This window comes from Sardina pilchardus, chromosome 2, assembly GCF_963854185.1.
Source record: "Sardina pilchardus chromosome 2, fSarPil1.1, whole genome shotgun sequence".
In the NCBI taxonomy this organism is placed as follows: Eukaryota; Metazoa; Chordata; class Actinopteri; order Clupeiformes; family Clupeidae; genus Sardina; species Sardina pilchardus.
Window position 1 is genome coordinate 44,564,221 of NC_084995.1, and position 21,470 is coordinate 44,585,690.

The window sequence follows — 21,470 nt, forward strand, 5'->3', positions numbered from 1 at the left end:
ATGGTTTAGATATAAAATATAACCTAGACATTCTCTGATAACTTTAATTATATTTTGTGTAGGCCTACTTTGTTTGCTTGTTTGTTTGCTTTGTCTGCTTCCCAGCATGCATTGCAAATATTAGTTTTGAATTTTGAAACAATGTGGTTGGGATATTTTAGCTTATAGGCTAACCTACTCCACTGATGTTTTGAACAACAACATTACCAGATATGACCATTGACTTAGTAATTTATTAGGGGGGAAATACACCGTAGTCGTGAAAGTATTAGACCTAACCGGGTATAAATATCCAGCTAACTTATCTAGTGATTATGCATCTGGACGTGATCATCAATCTCCAAGCCGCACCCACAGGTAACATAAATAAGTGTGTGAAATGAAATACTAGACGGTAGGCCTAATTGCAAATCATTACTGCATGCCAATTACTGCTTAACAACGTTGACAGCTGTTTCACTCACATAACGCCACACGCTTCGTGACAGATTGACTTGGGTAAACTCCATGGCGCAAATGCTAAACGGTGAACAGATAGTTAGTTGGGTGAAATTCGATTTTTCCTCTTTTTACGTCGCAGTGACAAAATACGTTTTTTAAAAAGCTCTGAATCATCGCCGGGACGTTATCTTGTTTGTTGGGAGCAGTCTCAGCCCTTATTGCCACCAGATCAGTTAAACGGATCCAAAACAATTTTGGACCGATGTGCGTTTGGACGTCGGATCAGGTCCACTATTCAGATCCGTGCCGGATGGCGTGGTAGGTGTGTTTTGCTATCTGGGACGGACCTGGACGAGTGCAAGTTCATATCTGCCGCAAATCCGTCAAACAGATCCAAATCAATTTTGGACCGATGTGCGTTTGGACGCCGGATCAGGTCCATTATAAAGATCCGTGCCGAATGTTGTGGTACATGTGGCCCAGTTCCGTCCCAGTGCAGTTTTGCTATCTGGGAGAGCTATCCACAGATACCAAACACAGCATTATAGGCCATGAAACAGACGAAGTGACAGCAAAATAATAACTTCATTTCGTTCCACTTACCCCATGTTTTTGTGTGGCATAATAGCCTATGTTCATAATCCAACGTTATCATGCGTTTCTCTTTGGCAAGTCACGTTCATAATAGGCATACGGTTTTGAGATCCTAGCAAACTCCTCCCAGATAGCAAAACTGCACTGGGACGGAACTGGGCCACATGTACCACAACATTCGGCACGGATCTTTATAATGGACCTGATCCGGCGTCCAAACGCACATCGGTCCAGAATTGATTTGGATCTGTTTGACGGATTTGCGGCAGATATGAACTTGCACTCGTCCAGGTCCGTCCCAGATAGCAAAACACACCTACCACGCCATCCGGCACGGATCTGAATAGTGGACCTGATCCGACGTCCAAACGCACATCGGTCCAAAATTGTTTTGGATCCGTTTAACTGATCTGGTGGCAATAAGGGCTGAGACTGCTCCCAACAAACAAGATAACGTCCCGGCGATGATTCAGAGCTTTTTAAAAAACGTATTTTGTCACTGCGACGTAAAAAGAGGAAAAATCGAATTTCACCCAACTATCTGTTCACCGTTTAGCATTTGCGCCATGGAGTTTACCCAAGTCAATCTGTCACGAAGCGTGTGGCGTTATGTGAGTGAAACAGCTGTCAATGTTGTTAAGCAGTAATTGGCATGCAGTAATGATTTGCAATTAGGCCTACCGTCTAGTATTTCATTTCACACACTTATTTATGTTACCTGTGGGTGCGGCTTGGAGATTGATGATCACGTCCAGATGCATAATCACTAGATAAGTTAGCTGGATATTTATACCCGGTTAGGTCTAATACTTTCACGACTACGGTGTATTTCCCCCCTAATAAATTACTAAGTCAATGGTCATATCTGGTAATGTTGTTGTTCAAAACATCAGTGGAGTAGGTTAGCCTATAAGCTAAAATATCCCAACCACATTGTTTCAAAATTCAAAACTAATATTTGCAATGCATGCTGGGAAGCAGACAAAGCAAACAAACAAGCAAACAAAGTAGGCCTACACAAAATATAATTAAAGTTATCAGAGAATGTCTAGGTTATATTTTATATCTAAACCATGAGGTTTATAAAGTCATAAAATTGTGATAAGCATCCTTAATTCTTCTGCAAAGTTTTTTTATAGTGGTGACCAGTTGGGGATGTTGTGAATGTCTGCTTAAAGTCATATGTGATATGGGACCTGCATTGCAGATCCGTACCACACACAAGAAGCGGACCCATACCACACATAAGAGGCGGAACCGCATTGCAGATCCGTACCACACACAATAGGGCTCGGGCACACGACTTGCATTCTAGGAATATTGCCGCCATGTTGGTAGCGCACTGAACGTGATGTCCATTCATTCAGATGCAGAAGACAAGAAGCAGAAATATAGTATTAGCTGTGCTGTGCCCGCAAAGTTTTCACGTCATGATCCCGAGCCCTATAAGCGGACCCGTACCACACATAAGAGGCGGAACTGTATTGCAGATCCGTACCACACACAGTAAGCGAACCCGTACAGGTCCGCTTCTTGTGTGTTGTACGGATCTGCAATACGGGTCCGCTTATTGTGTGTGGTACGGGTCTGCTTCTTGTGTGTGGCAGAGCCATAGAGAGAGCAGAGAGAGTTGCGACACGCTTTGATGTCGCCGCCACGCGATCAAAAGTTCCAAAAAACCTGCGCTGAATGGCTGAATTCCAGGAGGGTGGGATGTACTTCTAGATGCTGGAAGGTGTAATAAATTAACTCATTAACTACTGACTAAGATATTGGCTGTAAATAGTTCCAAAAGTCCTATAACGAGGAAATAGCCTGGAAAAAGCACTGCCATTTTTTCCTACGGAGGTCTATGGGAGTGTCGCCACTCTGTTTTATCTACCGCTCTACCGTTGTGTGGTATACGGATCTGCAATTCATGGGTTTCATCAGGTCCCTTTCCACAGGTGTATAAAATGAAGCACCTTGATTATCAATGCAGACTGCATGGTGATTGATACACCTGTGCAAAGGGACCTGATGAAACCAATGAATACGGGTCTGCCTCTTGTGTGTGGTACGGGTCTGCTTCTTGTGTGTGGTACGGATCTGCAATACGGGTCCTTTTATTGTGTGTGTGTGGCACGGGTCCTCTTATTCTGTGTTGTACGGATCTGCAATACGGGTCCGCCTCTTGTGTGTGGTACGGGTCCACTTCTTGTGTGTGGTACGGATCTGCAATATGGTTCCGTTTATTGTGTGTGACACGGGTCCACTTATTCTGTGTTGTACGGATCTGCAATACGGGTCCGCTTATTGTGTGTGGGCCACATCTGGCCCACAGTCAGATACCGTAGGTCCGCTACATACGGATCTAAAGGCTTTCATGCGGATCCGGCCCAAAGGAAATTGCTATCTGGGCTGTATGGTATCCAATTCAAGACTCATATTGCATCCAAATTTGTTTGTCAAATAAACACTTTTTTGCCTTTACTTTTTTCATTGCAATGCAGTAAAAAATATTATAGAGAATCATCATCTGTGCACGTCATGTGTGCTACCACGCAAACAAGTCAGGTCAGATCAGCTAGTGTCACAAATATGGAGAGCAAAAAGTGTCAAAAAGTCCTTTCTCATCACTAAATAAAAATTGCCATTTATTTCTGAAAGGCACACACCACATATTTCTGTAAATTGCTCAGCCCCAAAGTATACCTCCACCATGGTTCTTATATTGCCACTGTCAGGACAGTCAGGCCTACACAACCATGCACATCATGTTGAGCTGTCAGCTTTGTTGTGGTGAGATACACGTCGAAATGTAAGAATTTGCATAGTATGCTTTTTACATTTTTATTATTTAAAAATCTAAATAAAATCAATGCAAGTATTTATACATGATATTGTGGCAGATGTGGGTGGCCGAGACTGTGCTGAAAACATCATATGTAGCACACACACACACACACACACACACACACACACACATGTGTGACTGTGCTGAAAACATAATATGTAGCATGTGTGATCGGCACTCACAATGACCAGGATAAATGCTTCTAACTAGAGGTAGTGAAAATGCCCTTAAAACCGCTTAGGGCTCATAGGGTTAAACAGGCACACGCACACGCACACGCGCACACACACACACACACACACACACACACACACACACACACACACACACACACACACACACACACACACACACACACACACACACACACACACGAGTACATATACATGCTAGCCTCCAGAGCTTGTTGTCTGAGCGGTCACAGGCGCAGTTGAATTGAATTGAATGCCTTTATTGTCATTGTACTTTGCAATACAACGAGATTAGGAGCGCTACTCCACTGGGTGCACACATACAATAAATAATCATTATAAGACATAAAAACACACAAACACATATAAGACACAATAAAAGAGTAAACAGAGCAATGGTCAGAGTGCAACTATTAAAGTGCAAGAAGTGACACTAGGTGGCTGGGTTTAGCTATTGTTTGTTTAGGGAGACTATTGCGTTTGGAAAGAAGCTATTTTTAAATGTTGTGGTACTGGATTGTATGGACCTATAACGGCTACCAGAAGGTAACAGTTGAAATAAATGGTGGCCAGGATGAGTATTGTCCTTGATGATGTTCTTGGCTCTTGAAAGAGTGCAACTGAGTGCAATATCTGACAGGGGGGGAGGGGGCAACCAATGATTTTTTCTGCATTTTTTATGATTCTCTGTAAAGATTTTTTGTCTGCTGTAGAACATGCAGGGCCACGGGTCTGTAGTCTGCTAGACTGTTTGGTGATGATTTCTTGGGTATGGGGATGATGGTTGCTGATTTCAGAGAGGATGGGACAATGGCCTGAGCGAGAGATTGAAGTTGAAAATGGTGGTAAAGACAGCAGAGAGTTCATTACAATATGCTCTAAGTACCTTCCCAGGTACTCCATCAGGGCCAGCAGCCTTCCTGGGATTCACTGCTTTGAGAACCTGTTTCACTTTGTGTTGTTGGACAGTGAGAACAGAAGTGTCAGTGTCAGTTAGACGCACTTGTGTGCACTCACTCACACACACTCACCTCCGCAGAGCTTATTGTTGGATTGGTCACAGTTGAAGTTAGACACACACACTCACACACACTCACCTCCGCAGAGCTTGTTGTTGGATTGGTCACAGTTGAAGTTAGACGCACACACTCACACACACTCACCTCCGCAGAGCTTGTTGTTGGAGCGGTCACAGTTGAAGTTAGACGCACACACTCACACACACTCACCTCCGCAGAGCTTGTTGTTGGCGCGGTCACAGTTGAAGTTAGACGCACACACTCACACACACTCACCTCCACAGAGCTTGTTGTTGGCGCGGTCGCAGTTGAAGTTGTCACACTCGCAGTATTTGCCGCTGTAGCGCTGTAGTGTCTCTGATCGTCTCTGTCCCTGCAGGTGACGTTTGATGTGGCCATCACGTCTAAGGGTTGCCCGTCCAACAAGACGGAGACGGTGAGGATCAAGATGCAGGGCTTGACTGAGGAGGTGGAGGTGCAGCTCAACTTCATCTGCGAGTGTGACTGCCACAATAAGGGCGTCAAAAACAGCCCAGCGTGCGCAGGAAGAGGCACCTATGAATGTGGGATTTGCCGGTAGGCACACGCACACACACACACACACACACACACACACACACACACACCACAAATGTGTGCTTATACTGAGACACACAACAGTGTGTACGAGGTTTGGTTGAAGGACTATCCAAGCGTACAGAGTCATTTGAACGATGCCCATTGATCACGCCTCTTCTGCTGTAGAAATGAAGTGCAGACTCCCCAGACTAATGTTCAATCTTAAAAGACTGAGCTTAGTGTGGTGATAGCCAGACTAAGATACTCTGGCAACGAGCAATGATGCACGTTACTTTTGTAGTGCTAGTAAGTAAGTAGTAAGTTGCTTTATTTGTCCCCCAATAGGGCAATTTGTTGTGCAGCAATAGTACAGTACAGATCACACACACACACTTTAAGAGGTTGCCTACCTTGCAGCCATAGTTAAAAAACAATACAAATAAGATCAAATAAATAAATAAATAAAAGGGGGGCAAAGCAAATGGCCAAATACTGCTCAATATCCTCCATTACTGGAAGTCGGCATATATGAAGAAGGTGTTGTGTGTATCCGTAAATCTGCTGTTTGAATTGTCATCAGACCCACATTGGTGGATCATGCCTTAGCAATGTTCTGTATCTGTAACATGCATGTCCTGATGCACATTCATTACACTGCAAAAAGTGTTATAATCTACAAGAAAAATGTGCCTTAATTTGAGATGAGATTTAGGATTTAAGATAAATTGGGTAACACTCCATAATAAGGCTCCTTAATAAATAGCAAACTAGTCATTAACTAACCCTTTGTTAATATTTGTTACTAAAATATATATTTGCCACAAGTTAATGTTTGTTTTTCATCATTCATATTAGTAATATATAACGGTAACACTCCATAATAAGGGTCCTTAATAAATAGCAAACTAGTCATGAATTAACCCTTTGTTAATATTTGTTACTTGTTACTAAAACATCTATTTGCCACAAGTTAATGTTTTTTCATCACTAATTAATTCATTAGTCATCTATTTTTGTCTGAACCTGAGCATCACCTTTAGTGTAGTTTTCGCATAAATTTGCTACATCTTTCAGCTTTGTCTGTTTTGTTTGATCAACCCTTTGTGAACCTTGTGTTCATTCATTTCCAGTGTGAGAGACCCATACTGATAGTTATATAGGTATAAAATCTCATCTTAAATTAAGGCAAAATGTTGTTGTTCCATTGGCAGATAAATATGCTTGTTTTTTACAGTATGTCTTAATTTAAGAGCACTTTGATTTATTTTAAGTCAAATAATCTAACAAGAAAGCTCAAAGTAAGTATGTTTATGCTAAAAACAATGCAAATGAGATTTTTCTTAATCTTGATATAAGATTATAACACTTGGCAAGATATCACTTTTTGCAGTGTATAAATTGCGGACATAAATAAAGTAGTTAGTGTGAGTGTGTGTGTGTGTGTGTGTGTGTGTGTGTGTGTGTGTGTGTGTGTGTGTGTGTGTGTGTGTGTGTGTGTGTGTGTGTGTGTGTGTGTGTGTGTGTGTGTGTGTGTGTCAGCTGTAATGAGGAGGACATGGACGCCAGCTGCCGCAGGGACTGTATACAGTCAAATTATGCGAAAACATGAAATTCAACATTTTAACCCGGAAGTTTGTTATTGTTGATTTTCTCAAAATAACGTGGTGCGCAAAACGACTGATTTCGCTATGAATGGTCACATATGAAGTTTTTTTTATACAAAATATGAAGCCAACCCAGTGAAATACAAATAACAAAATACTATTTGAAATGCGTATTTTAAAAACATGTCTCATAAATACTGCCCATCCCTGATTGCACACATTTTTCCTGGGTTCGCTTATGTTATTGATGTAAATAACTTATCCATATTTATTGATGAGACCAGATGACTTCAGAACATCACAACAGAAAGAACTGACAGAAGTGTGTGTGTGTGTGTCAGCTGTAATGAGGGGCGCATTGGTCAGAAGTGTGAGTGCAGCACAGACGAGGTGCGGACGGAAGACCTGGACGCCAGCTGCCGCATGGAGAACGGCACGGACATCTGCAGCAACAACGGCGACTGTGTGTGCGGCACGTGCGAGTGCAAGAAGAGGGAGAACCCTGAGGAGCGCTACAGCGGCAAATACTGCGAGTGTGACAACTTCAACTGCGACCGCTCCAACAACAAGCTCTGCGGAGGTGAGTGTGTGTGAGTGTGTGTGTCTAACTTCAACTGCGACCGCGCCAACAACAAGCTCTGCGGAGGTGAGTGTGTGTGAGTGTGTGCGTTTAACTTCAACTGTGACCGCTACAACAACAAGCTGTGCGGAGGTGAGTGTGTGTGAGTGTGTGTGTCTAACTTCAACTGTGACCGCTCCAACAACAAGCCCTGCGGAGGTGAGTGTGTGTGAGTGTGTGCGTCTAACTTCAACTGTGACCTCTCCAACAACAAGCTGTGCGGAGGTGAGTGTGTGTGAGTGTGTGTGTCTAACTTCAACTGTGACCGCTCCAACAACAAGCCCTGCGGAGGTGAGTGTGTGTGAGTGTGTGTGTCTAACTTCAACTGTGACCACTCCAACAACAAGCTGGTGAGTGTGTGTGAGTGAGTGTGTGTGAGTGAGTGGACACAAGTGCGTCTAACTGCGCCTGTGACCGCTCAGACAACAAGCTCTGGAGGCTAGCATGTATATGTACTCGTGTGTGTGTGTGTGTGTGTGTGTGTGTGTTTAACTCTACTTCTGTGTGCAGGCCACGGGCGCTGTGAATGTCGCGTCTGCTTCTGTGATGCTAACTACACGGGCAGCGCTTGCGACTGCTCTCTGGACACCTCCACCTGTCTGGCCAAGAACAAGCAGATCTGTAACGGCCGCGGCACCTGTGAGTGTGGAGTGTGTAAGTGCACTGACCCCAAGTACCAAGGACGCACCTGTGAAGTGTGTCCCACCTGTCCGGGCGTGTGTACAGAGCACAAGTGAGTGTCTCTCTCTCTCCCTCTTTCTCTCTCACATACCCATCATATGTGGAACTGCACAGACACACTCTCCATCTCACACACACACACACACTCTTTCTCACACACACACAGAAACACATTCAAGGCATTGTTTCTTTCTGCTTTACCATGTAGACATCCTCTCCTGGTGCTGATGTCTGGATAATTCCCCCTCACTGTCTTCCTCTCTTATCTGAAACCAAAAGCAGTCATGCACAACAGTGTCAGCAGTACATGCGCTTTACTTTACTGTGTGTTCAACAGTAAAACTATATTGTGTGTGTGTGTGTGTGTGTGTGTGTGTGTGTGTGTGTGTGTGTAGGGAGTGTGTGCAGTGCCGTGCCTTCGGTACAGGTGAGAAGAAGGAGACGTGTGAGCGTGACTGCATGTATTTCCACCTGGAGAAGGTGAAGAGCCGTGCTGATCTCCCACAGCCTGGGTCTGCGCCTCTCATCTCCCACTGCAAAGAGCGCGATGCCAACGACTGCTGGTTCTACTTCACCTACACCAGCAAGGACGACGGCACCAAGGCCGTCCACGTGGTGGAGACGGCAGGTACTGAGTGTCCTCACACACATACATGCATTCACTCAGAAACACACACACACACACACACATGCATCCAGAAACACACACATACATGCATTCACTCAGAAACACACACACACACACACACATGCACAGTGCACACTCATATACATGCATTCACTCAGAAGCACACACACACACACACATGCACAGTGCACACACATATACATGCATTCACTCAGAAACACACACACACACACACACACACACATGCATCCAGACACACACACACACACACACACACACACACATGCATCCAGAAACACACACGTATACATGCATTCACTCAGAAGCACACACACACACACACATGCACAGTGCACACACATATACATGCATTCACTCAGAAACACACACACATGCACAGTGCACACATATACATGCATTCACTCAGAAACACACACACACACACACACACACATGCATCCAGACACACACACGTATACATGCATTCACTTAGAAACACACACACACACACACACACACACACACACACACACACACACACACACACACACACACACACACACACACACACACACACACACACACACACACACATGCATCCAGAAACACACACGTATATGTGAATTCACTCAGAAACACACACATGCGGCCCCAGCCGTGGCGCAACTGGCTGGGGCACCTGCACCGCACGCCGGCGACCCGGGTTCGATTCCCGCCCCGAGGTCCTTTCCGGATCCCACCCCGACTCTCTCACCCATTCACTTCCTGTCTCTCTCTACTGTCCTGTCAACATTAAAGGCACAAAAGCCCAAAAAATAGACTTTAAAAAAAAAAAGAAACACACACATGCACAGTGCACACTCATATACATGCATTCACTCAGAAACACACACACACACACACATATACATGCATTCACTCAGAAACACACACACACACACACACACACACACATGCATCCAGAAGCACACACGTATACATGCATTCACTCAGAAACACACACACACACACACACACACACACACAGTGCACACTCAGAAACACACACACACACACACACACATGCACAGTGCACACACATATACATGCGTTCACTCAGAAACACACACACACACACACATGCACAGTGCACACACATATACATGCATTCACTCAGAAACACACACACACACACACACACACACATGCATCCAGAAGCACACACGTATACATGCATTCACTCAGAAACACACACACACACACACACACACACACACAGTGCACACTCAGAAACACACACACACACACACACACACACACACATGCACAGTGCACACACATATACATGCGTTCACTCAGAAACACACACACATGCACAGTGCACACACGCACACACACACACACACACACACACAGTTACTGCGTGCCCTCACACACAAATGATGTTGAAACTAGGGCTGTTCGATTTTGCCCAAAAATAAAATCCTGATTTTCTTCTCTCAATCTGAAAAAAAAAAATTGTGAAATGACAAAAGGCAAAGACATTATTTCAAATATGCTGTTTTTCATTGAACATTTTGCAAATAATTTCCTCATTGGGATTTAAGTGCAAACCCTGCTCCTATTTAACAAAAACTCCCATAAGGGATTAGTATTAAGAAAAATTATTGAACTTTTGCCATCTTGCTTTTCCTGTAGACCTCTTGTAAACAAAAGAAAACAATCCCTTTGGGATTAAGAGAAAAGCCTCACTTTTACATTTATTGTGTGTCCAGTCCCTTGATTAAACAAAAATGAATGAAGTGCAAAACTTGAAAAATAAATAAAGCTTGAAAAAATACAGTTTTAATCCAAGAGACAAAAATCAACACTTGCAACATAAGTACTGTAATTACCCAAGTTAAAGTGAGAAATCGATTTTCCGATTTCTCGTTTTTAACATTGCCCTATATACCTAATCGCGACTACGATTTAAAATCGATTTGTGACGGCCGCAAGGCCTTGCTGTGTCTGTCTCTGTCTCCTCCCAATTAGGACTGATGAGGTGGGCGGGGTTGCCAGGTCCGCGGCCTATATGGTGCTCCGATTCCAGCAGTCTCTCTTGATTTTGGCATGTAGGCCAAACGCCGGGCTGCGCTTGCTGCTGCTTTAGCTTTAGCTATTATTTGATTCATTGTAACATGCAACATGCACACACTACATTACCTACACGCAACACACGCCCGCACTTCACCACTGACCACTGATCACTACCTATCTATCTACGGTTTTGTCTCAGATTCTGGTCAGTCTGTTTCTGTGTGTGGAATTAACCTCACTGTTTTGTCGGTACCCCTGCACAGAGTGTATATAGACTCTGACTTGGTCCAAGGTGAGGTGCTGGTGGGTGTGCGTCCCGCACTCCCGTTACATGGCACTGCCATGATTCTCAGTAAAGGGCTAGCCAAGTGTCGAGTTTGGGCCAAAGTGTCGCCTGATCTTGACAGTGATTGTGAACCTAACTTGTGATCTCTTTTTGATGTGAGTGAAACTCCCTGTGTCCCCCGTGAGTGTCGTGACTCGCTCTGCTTCGCGTGCGGTAGCCAAAGCAGGTGATGGTGATATTCCTGTGATGCCACCACTGCCTGGTTTGCCTGATTCAATCCCACGTAAGCAGCTGATCGTTGCGCAACAATCTGACACAACTTTACAGCCTCTATATGCTAAGGTGAGCGACACTAAGAATGATATGTATGGTTATGTGGTTAGAGACGATGTGTTAATGCGTAGATGCCCACAGCGCAGTGGACTTCCAGATGATTGTGGTTGGCAGGTGGTAGTGCCTTCGTCATTGCGTAAAATGGTAAAATGCGTAAAATGGTGTTGACGACTGCCCATGATGATGCGGGTCATATGGGTATTAAAAAGACGTATGACAGGATTCTGCGCTACTGCTATTGGCCTCGTATTAAACGAGAGATCGCTTCCCACATAAATACCTGTCATGTTTGTCAATTAACTGGTAAGCCCAACCAGACCATTAAGCCTGTACCGCTTCGGCCGATAACTCCCACACCTAAACCTTTTGAAAGTCTTGTGATTGATTGTGTCGGACCTTTACCTCGTTCAAAGACTGGTTGCATGTACCTGCTTATAGTTACGTGTCAAATGACACGTTATCCCGCAGCGTGTGCACTGCGTTCAATCAAGGTCAAGCCTGTGGTTAAAGCGCTTTCCCAAGGTCAAGCCTGTGGTTAAAGGACTTTCCCAATTCATTTCTATATTTGGCCTGCCTAAGGTAATACAGTCAGATCGTGGCACAAATTTCACGTCTAAAACATTCTCACAAATACTGCTCTTGTTAAAGATCCAACATAATAAATCGTCGGCTCGACACCCTTAGAGTCAAGGGGTCTTGGAATGTTTTCATCAAACGTACAAGTCCATGCTGAGAGCATATTGTGTGCAATTAGGCAGGGATTGGGAAGACGGCCTCGCCTGGTTACTGTTGGCGATTAGGGAAGTTACTCAGGCGAGTATCGGGTATAGCCCAAACAAACTCGTGTTTGGTCATACTGTGCTTGGTCTCTAACCGATTATGTTAATGGGTTCAGGCGTCAAACTGCAAACGGCGCAAGTGAAAATGAAACAGGTGTATGATCGGAAGGCTGTGTGTCGTTCTTTCAAGCCGGGAGACCAGGTCATGGTTCTCTTACCGGTCATACACTCTCCATTCCAAGCTAAATGTGCAGGGCCATATACAGTGATTCGCCAAGAGAAAAATGACAATTATGTAGTGGCCACGCCGGATAAGAAGAGGCGGACGCAACTGTGTCACGCCAATCTGCTTAAGCCGTATTTTGACCGTTATCGTGTTGGCAAAGTTGAGTTGCCGTTCGTTCAAACGGACTTGAGCTCTGCTCCTAGTTCGGTGCTGGCAGCACCGAGCAGGGACAGCGCTAATTGCTCTAGTACATGTGTTGCAACATCTGTCTCACCCATGCAAGCATTGGCGTTAATTTGGGCTTTACAAAATGTTGAAGTCTACCTTGGAGGTAGCCCAACTCCCATAGTCATCTACAGCGACCATAATCCATTAACTTTCCTTCACTCGCTTCAGAACCCAAACCAGAGATTGATGTGCTGGAGTCTTTTTCTCCAGCCATACAATCTGCACATTAGACACATCAAAGGCAAAGAGAACGTTGTTGCGGACGCGCTGTCACTTGCTCTTGCTCCCTAGTGTGTCTGACATGTACGTTTTGTTATTTCTGCAATCTCTTGTCTTGTCTTGTCCGTGTTCCAGGCGCCGGAATATTGGAGCCTTGGAGATGCTGGTGAGGTTATGGGCTGAGTAATGGATGGAGGGGAATTATTTTAGTCCTGAAAAGGTAGATGTGACTTTTTCATGGAATGATGGATGAATTATGTAGTCAATATTGCTGGTGGTAACGTAATGCTGAGATCTACAGATCCAACTGTAAAGTTGGTGATTGTGGCACTGGTGATGATGAGTTAATGGTGTCGGGTAATTGAGCGAAGTTGTAGGCCTACATGGGTGAACTACCTATTGACACTGTAATTTTATGGTGTTTGATTCTGCAGATGTATTTGGTATTGTATTATGTTAATGTTTGTTGGATTCGTAGTTGGGTCCTGTCCTGACCTCATTGGAAATCCGGTGGATTTCTTTTATGGGGGGAGGTGTGATGGCCGCAAGGCCTTGCTGTGTCTGTCTCTGTCTCCTCCCAATTAGGACTGATGAGGTGGGCGGGGTCGCCAGGTCCGCGGTGCTCCGGATTCCAGCAGTCTTTCTCTTGATTTTGGTATGTAGGCCAAATCAGGGGGTCAGGATTTGGAGGGTTCGCTTCAGCCAGTTACCATGGCATTTGGCCGCCGACATTTAAAAAAAAAAAATGGCGTTACATGGTTGCAACGTCCGGCACCAGTTTTTGCATGCTGATTGGTAGATGACAACTCATGCACGAGTTTGGTGTTGAGCACGAGTATCCTCGCGCGTCCATGTTGATTACGCATTCTAGAAGACATAAATAAAAGGACTGACGACTTGGATTAAGTTACCGATACTTGACGTAATGCCTGTGGATTAGACTGTATACCAGGCTTTGTGAATAAAAGAAAAAAGCAAATGTTGTTCTTATAGGTTACTATTATTTGCATTAGACTATGTACGAGTTGGCAAGGTATTATAAGATATTTTAGGAAATGCAAAGCAATTATTAACCTACTCACTGTCGTGTAGGCTATGAGGACTATTTTAAAACGTTCAGCTGCAGTTCCTACCTGTAGTTCATAACAACACAGCGTTGTGGGGTCACATAGCCTACAGTAGATAACGGCAAAAGTTTCCGACAGTGATAGCAGACTTAAAGGGATAGTTCGGGTTTTAAGACACAAAGTTATATGGGTTCCCTTTCAGCAACGTTGTGCATCAGCACTGACTTACCCCGCAACAGCGTCCTGTGAGCCGAGATCCAGCCGGTTTTTGATGCTGAAGAAAGTGGTCCGGCAAGTTTCTGGGGTCACGAAAGTAAAGTGTTTTTCTTCTCAAAACCATATGCGTTCAAAAGAGTGATATATTTGCACCACAAAAACGTTGTCCAGGAAAAATTCTAACCTCGTTATCACTTACTTATTTTTCGCGATTCCTATCACTGCGCGCTACTGACAGCTGGACAACGTTTTTGTGGTGCAAATATATCACTCTGTTGAACGCATATGGTTTTGAGAAGAAAAACACTTTACTTTCGTGACCCCAGAAACTTGCCGGACTACTTTATTCAGCATCAAAAACGATCAAAAACCGGCTGGATCTCGGCTCACAGGACGCTGTCGGGGGGTAAGTCAGTGCTGATGCACAACGTTGCTGACAGGGAACCCATATAACTTTGTGTCTTAAAACCCGAACTATCCCTTTAAAATGCATGCTGCTCGAAACACAACACATGGATGCGCGCTTCTATCCTATAATATGCGTTGGCTTCATTTCGTCTGTCTACAAATGTAGGTTTAAAGGGATATTCCGCCATTTTTGGAAATGCACTCATTTTCCACCTCCCCTCGAGCAAAACAATCGATATTTACCTTGTTCCCGTTCATCCAGCCATTCTGTGAGTCTGGCGATACAACTTTTAGCTTCAGCCTAGCATAGATCACTGAATCGGATTAGACCATTAGCTTCTCGCCTGCTAGCTTCATGTTTAAAAGTGACTAAGATTTCTGATAATTTTCCCATTTAAAACGTGTCTCCTCAAGTTAGAAAGTGCAATAAGACCAACTGAAAATGAAACCTGGCGTTTTTCTAGGCTGATTTGACATGGAACTACACTCTCATCTGGCGTAATAATCAAGGCAACTTGCAAACGTACCATAGGCGCAGTGATATCGTACGCAGCATCTGAAAATAGTCCCCATAGACATCAAGCAGTAGTAGTGCCAGTAGCTGCAAGTTGCCTTGATTATTACGCCAGATGAGAATGTAGTTCCATGTCAAATCAGCCTAGAAAAACGGCAGGGTTCATTTTCAGTTGGTCTTATTGCACTTTCTAACTTGAGCGGACACACGTTTTAAATGGGAAAATTACCAGAAATGTCACTTTTAAACATGAAGCTAGCAGGCGAGAAGCTAATGGTCTAATCCGATTCAATGATCTATGCTAGGCTGAAGCTAAAAGTTGTATCGCCAGACTCACAGAATGGCTGGATGAACGGGAACAAGGTAAATATCGATTGTTTTGCTCGAGGGAAGGTGGAAAATGAGCGTATTTCCACAAATGGCGGAATATCCCTTTAAGCTGCAAATTCACGCTGGGTGCAGCACATAGCACAAATATCAGGTATCCACACGTTTCTTACATCCCATGTCTACTTATTAAGAGTCATTTTCGTCGGGTAGACACAGCCTATTGCGCACATAACATCCTAGGCTACAGTCAGTTCAAAGCATTTACTGTGGGGATCATATTTATGTGTATGCTAAGTGAATTCTTGCTCAACATTGACTCGCCATGTTTATTATATCATGACATACAGTCATGTTTGAAATTGTTGGCACCCCATGCTAAAGTTGACTAAAAAGAGGAATATAAAATCATCTTTTGGAAATTGATTTTAATGGCTTAAGTAATACAATTAGGAAAAATCCAACCTTTCAGGACACACCAATTTTCTTTGTGAATGAATAATGTATCATAAATAAATAAATGTTCTTCCCAAAATACTGGGGTCAAAAATATTGGCACTCCTATGTAACCCTATGGGAATTTAACACATAGGGTTAGGCAGTTTTTTTTATTTTAAAGGCCACTTATTTCATGGATCCAGGATACTATGCATCCTGATAAAGTTCCCTTGGTCTTTAGAACTAAAATTGACCCACATCATCACACACCCTTCACCATACCTAGAGATAGGCATGGTGTTTTTTTCAGTTTTGTTCAGTTAGCCTATTAGCTTGTTTGATTAGCATTGAGTTCAGTGAGCATCAAACAGGCTAATAGGCTAACTGAAGAAAACTGAACAAAACACCATGCCTATCTCTAGGTATGGTGAAGGATGTGTGATGATGTGGGTCAATTTTAGTTCTAAAGACCAAGGGAACTTTATCAGGATGCATAGTATCCTGGATCCATGAAATACGTGGCCTTTAAAAATAAAAAACTGCCTAACCCTATGTGTTAAATTCCCATAGGGTTACATAGGGGTGCCAATCTTTTTGACCTCTGTATTTTGGGAAGAACATTTATTTATTTATGATACAATAATCTTTCACAAAGAAAATTGGTGTCCTTAAAGGTTGGATTTTTCCTAATTTTATTACTTAAGCCATTAAAATCAATTTCCAAAAGATGATTTGATATTCCCCTTTTTAGTCAACTTTAGCATGGGTGCCAACAATTTCAACCATGACTGTATATCACATTATAGGATTTCGAGACAAGGGGCAAACTTCTCCACCACCATCCCAACTCAAATAATTAAATACATTTGCACCTGTAACGATAGGAGCGTGTTCACGAACACCTTCTCTCACTCTCCAATCTTCATCAACGATGTACCTTACGTTGTCTCGTTGTAACGTGGAACCTAATTGGCTCATTCTAGCTGGTGACGAAACTGAACACCCATGGAACGCTATTTTCTCAAAGATGGCTGCGGCCAATTTCAAACTTTTTTGGCTGAAGTAGCTAGCCTAGCATGGGCCATGGGGCCCATGCTAGGCTAGAATGGGGGCAGGACTTAGACCCTCTCTCCAGTTTATATAATACCTCCATGGCCCAAACGCCGGGCTGCGCCTGCTGCTGCGCCTGCCTTTAGTTATTATTTGATTGATAGTAACATGCAACACGCACACACTACATTACCTACACGCAACATCGACCGCACCTCACCACTGACCACTGATCGCTGCCTATCTATCTACGGTTTTGTTAAGGTATTATTTCCTCGTAATTTGGTTAATAAACCACAATTTATTGTCTAAACATATCACGCCTCCATCCTCCCTCATTGTATGGTTCCCTAGGCCATTACACGATTAATCTAACAGGCCTAGTTGAAACAGTTTGATCCTAAAACCTACCAGCAACTAATGTAGATTGGCCAGAACTGGGGTGATGTGTTCTCTAGATTTAGATTTCGTCAAGAGCCTGGCTGCTGAGTTTTGTATACAAACACACACACACTTTTAGGAAAAGTTCCACTATTTGTAACAGCTGAGATAGAGAGTTGTTTTTGACTACATGTCCCATAATTCCTTTTTTTCCTCAGAATGTGCTGAAGTCAGATGGCCAGACATGTCCATGTTCAGATGGCGATTTTGAAGGGAAGAGTCCATACGGCATAGATTACAGGCACTGACACACACACACGTCACACACACACACACACATATACAACCTATACAGAAAAAATATATTGAAATGTGTAAATGTCACAAATGTATTTGTTGGGGCCAATTTCAAATATTTACATATATTTAAAAATATATTGTGAACATATATTTCAAATATTTTTGTTGAATATGGGAAACTTCAGCACACACACACACATGAACACGCACATCAGCATCAGCACACACACATCCCTGTGTCGCTTATGTCATAAGATGATGTTAAATAAATAAATAAGAATTATAAATAAGTAGCTATTTTGGTTTTCTGTGGGTGATGACAAAACATTGTTGAATGTTGAATTAGATCTTAATGTTAATGTGTCCATGACTGAAAGAGAATGTGCTCTATAGGGGTGTTTACTTAGCTAGATTGTATACTTTTTATGTATTGAACAGGGGCCGGTTTCCCGAAGCCTTCTTAACGACATGTTTGTAACCTCTATCTTAAGCTCTACCTTAAGTACCTCACACATTTCCCGAAAGCTTCTTTGCTACGAATGTCTTTCGCACGTCGTTCGTTGGTAAGAGTGGTCTGGAGCACTCTCAGATCTCTCTTAGCTGCACCTTAGCAATGTTTCGACTCGCGACGCTAGTCGCCGCCACTGTACCCTACAGCAATTTCCGTTACGCATGCAACTCATATGATACAAAATCACTATTTTGGTTCGCTAATGACTTTATGTAAGTATGCTAATTTAGAAAATAGTTTCTGGAAATGTTTTCATACAAATATGAAACGTGCACGCATTTGAAAATAATTAAAAGTGCTTTATTCTTTGCTTCCCCCCACCGTCCTACAATGTTTAGACCTAATGTGCGGGCTTGCTGTCATGTTTAATGTTAACCAGAGGCACACAATACTGGATGAGGATGTTGGTCAATCAGCTGTGATTAAAAAAAAAAGTCTACATAGCCTATTTCAACTAGAAAAGCACAAACCTCCCCCAAGCAAACACATGTAGCCTACGCCTCCTGCATCCAGACGGTGATACGAATCACTCACAAAATTAAATAGTTTCTTCCTTGGGTCATTTCAGATCTTCCCTGGAAATTTAATCGAAATCCATCTTTAACTTTTAGAGTTAGCCTATCTTGCAAACAAACGGACAAACAAACAAACAAACAAACAAACTAGAAAAGCACTCAGAGAGCGCAGACCTCTGCTTTCAAACATGAAGCGTTCGAATCTTTTTATCCATGCGGGAAACAAACTAACACACCAACAAACTAACCCAGATGAAAACATAACCTACTTGGCGGACGTAGATCATTTAATTTCTAGACTACTTTTTTTATCATTGTGTGCTAATAAGTTCATCCACGTTGAAGTTGCGTGAATGTTGTGGGGGCGATAGGCTATTATAAGCAATGTTTTTTGGTGCAACGAACGCTTTCATAAGTCTGTCAAGCCTCCGTGTGAAATAAAAAATCGATTTCTGAGCAATCGATGTCACCTAATTCAGCACCTTCATGGTGGACAGTGCCTTATACGTCGGACGTAAGGAGCTTTTCGTAAGAAGACTCCTAAGTGATAGTTCGGGAACCACGACTATAAAGGTGAACAACTTTGGTAAGTTATACCTTTGGAGTGTTCGTAGCTCGCTAAGAGTGAACGTTATCGGGAAACCGGCCCCTGGTCAATTGTACATTTCTTGGTAAAATATCTTGGTCTCAAATGAAATGTAACGCTCTGAGGTTTCTTGTAGAGACTGTTTGGATTGTATGTCAGGTGTTCTGATATACTGTAGACTGACTACACAAAATATGGATAACTAGAAAAGCACTCAGAGAGTGCAGACTAGAGTTCTCAACGGGCCTGAAAATTACAACCCGACCCGACCCAGACCATGCCTTTCAAAGCCCGAGCCCGATGTAACCCGACACATAAATATGAATTATCTACCCGAACCCGGCCCGCGGCCCGACGCCGGCGGTCGAGTTTTCCCATGTTATCCTATAGGTCGTTAAGGGCACAATTATGTGCAGTTGCCTAGCCTACCTAACCCACGTAAAAACCAAGTGAAACGATATTTTCCACAACAGAGACATGATATAAATGGGGAAACTTACTGTTCTTGCTATAAAAAAGGCAGAATCATCCACAGAGCATGATATTTCAATAACCGCTTCATACACGCTTCACTATGATGGCAATGAGTTGTTATATTCACGAAGACGTAGGTTATAGCCCAACAACAATCTACTGCCTTTTTATTTTGTTCAAGGAGACGGCTTCTTAGAACTTGCATAGGAACTCATAAAAATTTGACCTTCCACGGCAAAATCAGTCACATTGTTCAAATTTTCAAAATCATAGTTATTAAGTTTTCACGAAGGGGTATAATTAACCTTCAAAACGATACCTATATCTAATGAATTGAATGTCATATTACTGAAATATAAACGTTCAAAGGAGTTCAGTTCATCCTGTCATGCCAAGAGAAAAACGGAGAAATCTGTCTCTGAAGTTAACCGTCGGCTCAACACTCACGAACGCTTTGTAAGGTCGCCGCTATTTTAAGATTTCCGGTACTTACTTGTATTTACAGCACGCGGATAGCTTGGTGGTTGTCAATGAGTGCATTTACCGTAAATATTGGAATAGAGCGGCAAAAACGAGACTAACTTCTGCTGGAATTGAATTTCTCACCTCAAGAAACTCACGTTTTTAGACTAGAAAAGGTACGTTTTTCGGTGAAATGTATTCACGGCTGTACAGTGTAGACCTCCCACTGTTTCAAAACACACAAAAAAAATCCACGATTTTAGCACAAGTAACATAAATGGTCATTTTTCTCAGAAACGCCTGTTGCGACAAGCGACTGGTTTTGCCGTGGAGAGTCACAAATGTTGGTGCAACACACATGGCAGAGTTCCTGCAAGCTCTGTCCTTCCATCTCCCAACGCAGTAGCGTCACGTCTGCCCCCGCTCCATGATTGCATGCATGTTGCATGCAGCAGCCAGACTTTCGGTAGGCCATAGATAGATACTTTATTGATCCCCAAGGAGAAATTCATGATGATTCGCGGTAAACAGCAGCAATGATTTTTTTTTTTTTTTTTCACTGAGCAGAAAATATTAAGCTCGAGGACCGACCCGACCCGAGTCATCTGCTTATATTTTCGACCCGAACCCGCGCGTCCCGTCGGGTTTGTCGGGCTGACCCGAGCCGTTAAGAACTCTAGTGCAGACCTCCGCCAAGTGAAAACATAACCGCCTCCTGGATCCAGACGGTGTTACGGATCACTCCCAAAATGTTTCGTCCTTGGGACATTTCAGACCTTCCCTGACAATTTCATCGAAATCCATCCAGAACTTTTTGAGTTATTTTGCAGACAGACAGACAGACACTGATGAAAACATACCTTCCTTGGTGGAGGTAATTACACAAAATCCTATTTGTGCATTTACTTTGTTGGTTCAATG

The 21,470-nt window shown here is 43.2% G+C and overlaps 1 protein-coding gene across 3 annotated transcripts in view; it reads left to right on the plus strand.

The window, feature by feature from the left end:
• Window positions 1–18,233, plus strand: part of LOC134075214 (integrin beta-1-like) — a 36,107-nt gene extending 17,874 nt beyond the window's left edge. The window contains exons 6-12 of one of the 3 annotated variants that reach the window (XM_062530748.1): window positions 5,461–5,657; window positions 7,585–7,823; window positions 8,373–8,595; window positions 8,939–9,171; window positions 13,436–13,466; window positions 13,886–13,955; window positions 17,920–18,233. In XM_062530748.1, coding sequence (XP_062386732.1) covers window positions 5,461–5,657; window positions 7,585–7,823; window positions 8,373–8,595; window positions 8,939–9,171; window positions 13,436–13,466; window positions 13,886–13,955; window positions 17,920–18,009 — 1,083 coding nt within the window. In that variant the 3' untranslated portion in view covers window positions 18,010–18,233. The remainder of the gene's footprint in view (window positions 1–5,460; window positions 5,658–7,584; window positions 7,824–8,372; window positions 8,596–8,938; window positions 9,172–13,435; window positions 13,467–13,885; window positions 13,956–17,919) is intronic. The other 2 variants (XM_062530749.1, XM_062530750.1) reach the window with 2 other exon arrangements.
• Window positions 18,234–21,470: the final 3,237 nt, after the last annotated feature.